The following is an 8,313-nucleotide window of genomic DNA, read 5'->3' on the forward strand; positions in this document are numbered from 1 at the left end:
GTGTGTTTGTTTGTCGTTTTCATTCGTGTCGCGTTTTCGCTGCTCCGCAACCCTGTCAGCTGTGGCCTCCGCACTGCACATCTAAATGGCTTCAAAACAGCGACCTTGACTGCCTCTTCGAAGTGGATTTTTTTCTGTAAGATTCGTACTGCGATGTGCAAGCACGCGAAGCAAGTTATTGCTAACGTGTATGCTCAGAATAGAGCCCATTCCCACAGAAACCACTCGGCCACAGAACGAGCGGTAGTGATATGCCTCCTTTTTTTTTCTTGCGGACTACTGGTGTAGCTTTCGCTGCGTTGCACCTGATGTATGAAACGAAGTATAGGTATTCAAGTTTATGAAAGAAAATGTTTGTTAGGCTGTTAAACCAAAATTGTGGCTCGCTTTCGTTACTTTTACATCGTGTTTCTCTTGCTGGATTTTGTCACCTCATCAAAACGAGCTGAATTCACGTCTTGCTTCAAGCGACACAGTTATGTTGTCCGTAAACCTTGTGGCAATTTTTTTTTCCGTGGCTATGAATATTTAATGACACGGTCATAATGATTTTCATTGCCTCTGCTCTCAAGACTGAATTAAAATGATGCTTTCTTTCAGTAACCATTCGGCAGCTAACAAGGCAAAGACTAAGCCAGCTGTAAGTTATTTTATATTTTTTTATAATTTGGGGGGGGGGGGGGGGGTAAAGTTTACGTAAGTAGAGTTTTCTAAATGGCTGCACCTTTCTTGTTTGAATCAAGGTTCCAGACCTGGTGTTGGATTCGGACTCTGATGTAGCGACAATTCCATCTGCCACTCAACCCAAGGCCACCTCACAGCAAGCAAGCACATTGGTTTGTTTTACACACACCATCTCGGGCTATGGCCAACAGTATGCCTGTGTGTGTGTGTGTGTGTGTTTGGGGAGGTGGCGGGGTACCAAATTTCGCTCCTGTGTGGAAAATAATTCGTCTCACTGTCTTTTTTTTTTTTTTGCCTACTTTTTTGTAGAAACTGTTGTGCTTCCTCACAGAGTGCAAGAAAACGTGTAATTTCTCAACTTGCAGAAAAAAGCTGATAGTGACGGGCACATGTTGGACTTTTAAAAAAAATCCTGCGAGGACTTGATTGGCGGCCTGTACAAGTCCTGTACTTGTACAGGACTGTGCTGGCGGAAAAGGTGAGCGGCTAAATCTGCCGTCTTTATTCCTTTTTGTGATGAAATTATTGAGGTGTGCAAGGAGACTGAAGGCTTTGGGCAGATGTGTGCCTTGTATAGTGTGGCGTTGTGTATGTCTTCATAGTTCTAGTCTATATGCCTCTGTTAAGTGTGAGAGGAAATAAGGCAACACCGAAAAGCTCGCTAACTGGATCATTAATTTCTAAATCGGGATAACGTGTACCGCTCACACTGTCGTGCCTAGTGCCCGTACATGTCTATGGAATCTGACGCTCATTAATGGAAAGGCAGCTGTGCAAGTTGCCAGTGATGCATTGTCTACTAAAAGCCTGTGTACTGATCCTCATGGCTAGCACTCGGTCAAATATCCCTCCTCAATACTGAATTTTATGGTGCAGTGTTGCTTGCGGATATCTCTGATGCACGCACAGTGGCAGGCATGACGGTGACTGAAGGGCCCTGTCTGCAAGGGATTATTTGTCCGCTAATTTCACTATGCTTTCCTGAGCTTTGAGTCTGCCCTGCATCGGCCGTGCATCGGCCAGCCAGCCAGCCAGCCCAGCTGCATGTCGTTTGTATGTTGCCTGGAGCGTCGCCCGCCTTTTTAGGAGGCATTTGTCTTCTCAAAGCATTTTCCTTGCTCTCATCCATACGATTTGTCCAGTGTGCTGAAGTGTTGAGGGCTGTTCGCTTTTAGTGCTCTGCGACTCCTTCACACGCAGCTACACCACTGCTACTGTATTACTGTGAGCAATAAGTCACTGAAAACGAGAGCACTTTGAACAGTTCTTTGACATCCTCGAGTGTGCTCACAGCCAAGCATTTGACGGAACTGTGAAAGACTGTCATATGCCGTGTAGTTTTATCTCGAAAGCAGGTGGCCATTGCCCAGGTTTTCTCTGAATTTACTGTAAGACTGTGCTGAATCGGTTAAAGCGAAAGAACTTGCAGGAATGTGTGACCCTTGCTATCGTCCTCGTTATTTTACATGTGCTGAAATTTCTAATTTCCTTTTTGCCTGCTTTCACTGTCTTTTGGCACTGAAAAGAAGACCAAAATCGATCAGGGAGCCTAGTTTGTCACTGGCAAACTGAAGTGAAGAGAACTGGTCTTGATAAGTAGGACTCGTGTTTGAAGATAACAATGAGCCTCCAAGGCTTGAGGGGCCTAGAAAAATAGCGCACCCCGGCGCACAGTACGAGGTGACCGCCGAGGGGTTTCCCCAACGCAGCGGCGCCGCATCGATTGCAGCACCCCTGTAGTAAACCATGAAAAAGCGCTTAAATATGTAAACGCTAACAATGCTATTTTATTCACCAAATTGTGTTATTATTGTATGAAACTATATGACTATATGTATGAAACTACAAAGGGTGTAAACCATTTTCTTCAGACAACACCTTAGGCAATCCAGGCTGAGCTGGGAAGCCTCATTTGAACTTTCCGCGCTTTCTGACGTTTGGTCTCCATGGCAACCAAACGAGGCGCAGAAAATATGGTGCATTTATCGTTAAAGTTTGGTAATGCGGGCATCTTGAGGCATTGCACAAGCTTCGTATGCCTTTTGTTTGCCATGAATGCACAATATCATGCAGCGGTAATGAAGAATCGGAGCTGAGGCAAGCGGCCGCCATTTGGCGAGACGCCACCATGATGCCATAACCCAAATAAATAAAGCATTTATTGTGGAGGCTATAACTTCCATATGACAGTGAAACATACTCCATTTTTTAAAAAGAAAACACCTTCTGATATATATATATATATATATTCTAAAGTTAAAGCTCAGCTACTTTGGTCAGCTGATGAGAAGAGAGGAGTCGCTGGAGAAAGATTTGATGTTGGGAAAGGTTGAGGGTCGCCGGAGAAGGGGTAGGCAGGGAACACGATGGTTAGATGGCATCCTCGAGGCACTGCAGATGAAGTTATGTGATGTTAGGCAGATAGTGAGAGACCGGAAAGCGTGGCGTGACATGGTCCATAGGGTCACGAAGAGTCGGACACGACTGAACTGAACTGAACTTATATATATATATATTATATATCGGTTATTTATGGTTGTGCAATTACGTAAGGAGGTTTTTAGGTGCATTTCGGGAAACAGAAACCTTTTATGGCGACGTCTGCTTTTGCGCCTTCGCTACTATGGCTCACGGTGGCTCACCGTGCTATGGCCAAAGAGGTATTAACTCTATGGCTATGGCCTTTCACCTCGAAATGATGCTGCTGATGATGAAAAAACATCATAGTAATGCTAATTTATGCATCCGAGAAAAACAGACTGTCCCGCAACAAGTAGCACCAGTTCAGTCCATTTCAGTCGTGTCAGACTCTTCATGACCCTATGGACCATATCACGCCACGCTTTCCGGTCTCTCACTATCTTCCCAACATAACATGACTTCATCTGCAGGGCCTCGAGGATGCCATCTAACCATCGCGATCGCTGCCTACCCCTTCTCCGGTGACCCTCAACCTTTCCCAACATCAAATCTTTCTCCAGCGACTCCTCTCTTCTCATCAGATGACCAAAGTAGCTGAGCTTTAACTTTAGAATTTGACCCCTCCAATGAACAGTCAGGGTTTATGGTCGACAATATCGACTGATTTGCTCCTCTGGCCGTCCAAGGAACTCTCAAGTGTCTCCGCCAGCACCACAATCAAACGTGTCAATTCTTAGGCGGTCAGCCTTCTTCACAGTCCAACTCTCGCATCCATACATCACAACTGGAAAGACCATAGCACAAGTTATAAAGATCTTGGTTGGCAGTGTAATGTCTCTGCTCTTTACTAGGCGGTCAAGGCTAGCCATGGCTCTCTTTCCCAGAAGCTGGAGTCTCCTAATTTCATGGCTGCAGTCTTCTTCCGGGGACATCTTGGAGCCCAAGAAGAGAAAATCTGTCACAGCTTCCACTTCTTGTCCCTTGATGCTCCAGGACGTGATAGGACAAGACGCCATGATCTTTGTCTTTTTAATGTTCAGTTTAAGCCCAAACCTCTCACTCTCTTCTTGTACGCGCATCAGAAGTCTCTTGAGTTCCACTTCACTTTCTGCCATTAAAGTGGTATCATCCGCATATCTAAGGTTGTTATGTTTCCCAGCAATCTTCACTCCAGCTGAAGACTCGTTCAGACCGGCCTTCCTCGTGATGCACTCAGCATATAAGTTAAATAGGCAGGGCGACAGTATGCAGCCTGTTATCACTGCTACTAACTGTTTATATTTTTGCTTCGTAGCTGCTACAGAGCATACATTTCCTGCTCTATTACTGCTCCAAAACACATATTTTACTGCTCCAGGAGCTGCTCCAAAGCCTATTTTAGGCATCCTGAGGTCAACATTGGATGTTGGCTGTAATACGGTGGTCTGACGTGGCCTATTCAACTTTGTCAATTACCTGCCTAGTGTTATGTCATATTTTCTGGATGGCCACAGAGCACAATGGACCATAGGGAAGACCTTTTCCCAGTTGTCCCCTGTGTGTAGGTGACCCAGGAGGGCCAAGATAGACGCACAGTGCTAACTTATATGTACACTCGGCAGCTCAAAACAGTATTGTCTTAAAGGAAATAATGTTAAAAAATTAATTGCAAAGTACTGGTCCACAGCACACACACAAACACAAAGAAAAAAAATTAGCAAAAAAGAAAGAAAGGGTCAGTAGTGTTTATTGCACTACATATTGGCTAATAATCATCTATTCACTCAACGCCTACAAGGATGTTCGTTTCGAGTTTCGACACATCTCGTGTTTGATAAAAGAAAACAATGGAGGACTTATTTTCCTTTGAAAAATGAGCAACAGTGTTGCATTATTAAAAGCAAGAAGAAACGATACCTATGTCATCGGTGTTTTACTTGTACTTACTTTTGCACTTCACGACTGGCACTCTCATTAAAGTAAAATATTTTAAGATAAATAGAAAATGATTATATATCAATACTGCTAACGTAACCAAACCGTTAATAATCAAAGCATGACTTATGATAAAACACCTGTGTTGTTTGCTAGCTATTACTCAACAACAAAAGCACACAAAAAGCGGTGTGTAAATAAAAAGTAAACAAAGAAATTGTTATTCTTTTTGGTAGAAACTCCTCCCCCCCCCCTCGAAGAAAAATATAGTCTTGGGACAGCCACTGCTCAAAAGGCAGTGCCCCAAAAGTTATCCAAGTGGCCACATGTTACCTAGGTCAATCACAGATTCGATCCATCATTCAGTGCTGAAGTGTGCATATGTCTTGTCCATCCCTTCTACAGCATCCGTTTGCACTGCCACATTCAGGATGAAGAACCAACAAGTCTGCACTCAGAATTCACACAAACTAATAGGGGAGACCATAGTGCAGAAAAGTGCAAGGACAAGAAAGCTGCTTCGCAAGTTTCATTCACTGCTGTTTGATGAGAAACACGGAACCTCGGCAGAAGCTGTAGTGCTGGAGAAGTAGAACAGTTGCTGTGTGGTATAAACGGTGACCTTTAAATAAAATCTGAGTTGATATCTCATTTCATCTACTTTATTTACATTGTGCCTCACGTTTCAGCACTAAAGGTGCGGCACTCATGCACCAGCTAGCCTGCAAAGATATTTTTGCAAGATGTATGCGTTGCTTATAAAAGTATGCATATACCCCGTGCCCTTTTGTGCAGTAAAATGGGGCGGGACATATGCACATTTTATAATGCAATTCATACATCGGTGAAAAATATGGGGACCCTCAGGAGAAGGTGTGGTTGCTGGTGAAGACAAGCGGCAACAGTAATACCTACTACAAAACTCTACAAACTCTACAACAAGGAACACTAGGGAAGAATACATCACTGTAACCTCTTAAAGCAACACCGTTAAGGATACTCAAGTGTCCCCTAATTTTTTTCATTTCTGACAGGTTCATTCATTCCCCCGTCCAGTCGTGTTGGCCTTTTGTATAGTACACTGTTGTGTTTTTAACTTCAAGGCTTGAGTTGCACCATTCCCAAATGCGTTCAAAAATATGCTGCCCACTATTAAGGTACCTCCCTGCCTTGGTGAGATACTATTTACTTGAGGCCAGCGTTATGGAATAAAAGACCCCTTGTGTGCAATGCTATGAAGCACTGTCACTTTGAGCATGCGATGGCTGCCGTCTCAGTGTCTACTCTCCTGCAGATTCTGGAAAGCTTATCAGGTGCAGAAAAAGGATCTTCACTCTACCCCTGCTGCTGCCAACTTTCTTGAGGCTGTGAAAGAGCCCCTGAAGATGCACGATAACTGCTACTTTCTCTCTCTCTTTTTTCTCTGACCACTTTTCTCAGTTTACTGGCTTGTCTGTCCACCCTTTTTACCAGGTGTTCAACAACTGACACTGAGAGTGAAGGCTGTTATCCTGCTCTAGAGAGGCACTGCATCATTGAGAGTGATGATATTAAACTACAATTTCACAATTTCTCTCTAGCCTGCTCGCAGTGCACAGACTGGAAGGGCAGCAAGGATTGCCTCTGTTGCCCCTGGGCTGAAGGGCTCAGTTTTTGAGTCCCTTTGAAAAATGTAGTGTTGTCTAAAAACCTCACTAAATTATTTTACGATACTTCGTGTGTCAGTACTAGCTGTTTGAGGCACTTAGGAAACATAAAAACATACCTATCTTGCTTAAGCAGAAAAACATTTCGTGCCATAGTCAACGAAAACTATAAATCATTTACAAGTCTAAACGCATTTAGTCACTAAGGTGTGGTGCTCAATTGGCGACTACGGTGAACAATAGTGAAACTACAAACTAAATGTGATGGTGGAAGGCAGCTGTAAGTTATAGTGAAAGAGTGCTGTTAAGAGATGGTTGGTACATGAATATGACTCGAAGCTGCATTAAATGAAGCAACAGGTAGGGTGCCTCAGTAGCCAGCTGCTTTCAAGGAGTAAACACTGCTCTCTCTGGCAAGCATGTTGGCTCCCACACTTGATCCTGTTTGGCTGCACCGACCACTGTGCATTGGTGGGCTGTTCGTGGTGTGGTGTGGTGGACAGCAGAAAACTACTGCTGTCGCGCAGAATTCCACAAATTTGGTGTTCTACCAAGATGGGATAGTACCGGAGATTATTGAAATAAATCGGAATTAGTTACATTAAAATATACTGTTTTCTAGGTCATCTGCTAGAAACTCTGTACCTTATGAGCATTCATACTTTTGGGCAATGCAAGTAGCATATTCTTTGGCGGTTCATTGACGTCAACGCCAAAAAATACTGCAAAGCTGCACCTTCTCACTGGTCTGCAAGAAAATGTAGAAATGAGGAAAAAGAAGTCGTTTCAGTGGTGTGGTGAGCACAGCGTCAAAAAAATTTGATGTTTTATTTTATGGCGACATGTCCTAGAGGCTGTTCTGCTTGTGCTGACAGCAGCGGGAATGAGTTGCCTAGATGGACGAATGTGGACTATTGGAACTTGGTTTTTGGTGGAAGCTAGGAAGGTCGCCCTTGATCGTCTGACTTAGCGAATGCCACGGTTACACTGCCCATAGGTCAGTCTTGGGTAGCTCATCCCTCACGGCTGTTGCAGTTTGTTGGGACAAGTTGCTGTTACTTGGTATTTGTCTGTGCTTCCATGATGACCTTCACTGCTCACGCTCAAGGAGTTTACTGCGCAGCACTGTGAATGTGTCAACAAACGCCGCTAAATATGTCTGTACAGGAAGTTACTGGTGCGAGACAGTTATAGTTATTGATAATGGGTTTGGCCTTTCCTTTGAGTCAGCTTAAACACTGCAGGCATAGGCTGTGCCTTAGCATACCTGGGCTTTTGATCCAAAGGTAAATGTGTAAAAAGTCAACTGTGCAGAAGCTTATCATTTGCAGATCAAGTTCCGTGCTACTGATGTAGCCATGGAACTGGCCTGGTGAACGGTTTTCATGTTCATACTAGTGTGGCATCATTTTACGCAATTTGGCAACTTTGTGCTCTATATTCCGAATAGAAAGAAAAGAAAAGCATTAGTGACCACAGTCAGTTCTCAGTGCCCTCCCCTAGTTGCAGTGTAAATTAACCAAGTAAGCCAAGCCTTTTCGGTATTTGGCCCAAAAGCATAATAAGCTAGCAGAGTCTTAACTGTGGTGGCGAAAGCAAAGTCACTTGAGAAAAAAAACGGCTAGTATTGCACGAATTTGCACAGTCC

At 43.9% G+C, this 8,313-nt stretch overlaps 1 protein-coding gene across 1 annotated transcript in view; it reads left to right on the forward strand.

Annotated features, from left to right (window-relative positions):
- LOC146170989 (uncharacterized) overlaps positions 1-5,652 on the forward strand; it is a 33,444-nt gene extending 27,792 nt beyond the window's left edge. Inside the window, exons 14-17 of the mRNA XM_084586621.1 lie at positions 601-640; positions 744-836; positions 1,050-1,162; positions 5,425-5,652. Coding sequence (XP_084442747.1) covers positions 601-640; positions 744-836; positions 1,050-1,088 — 172 coding nt within the window. The 3' untranslated portion in view covers positions 1,089-1,162; positions 5,425-5,652. The remainder of the gene's footprint in view (positions 1-600; positions 641-743; positions 837-1,049; positions 1,163-5,424) is intronic.
- The last annotated feature ends 2,661 nt before the right edge of the window (positions 5,653-8,313 follow it).

The sequence above is a fragment of the Amblyomma maculatum genome, unplaced genomic scaffold, assembly GCF_055883805.1.
Source record: "Amblyomma maculatum isolate TAMU_Amacu unplaced genomic scaffold, ASM5588380v1 scaffold_24, whole genome shotgun sequence".
Classification (NCBI taxonomy): domain Eukaryota; kingdom Metazoa; phylum Arthropoda; class Arachnida; order Ixodida; family Ixodidae; genus Amblyomma; species Amblyomma maculatum.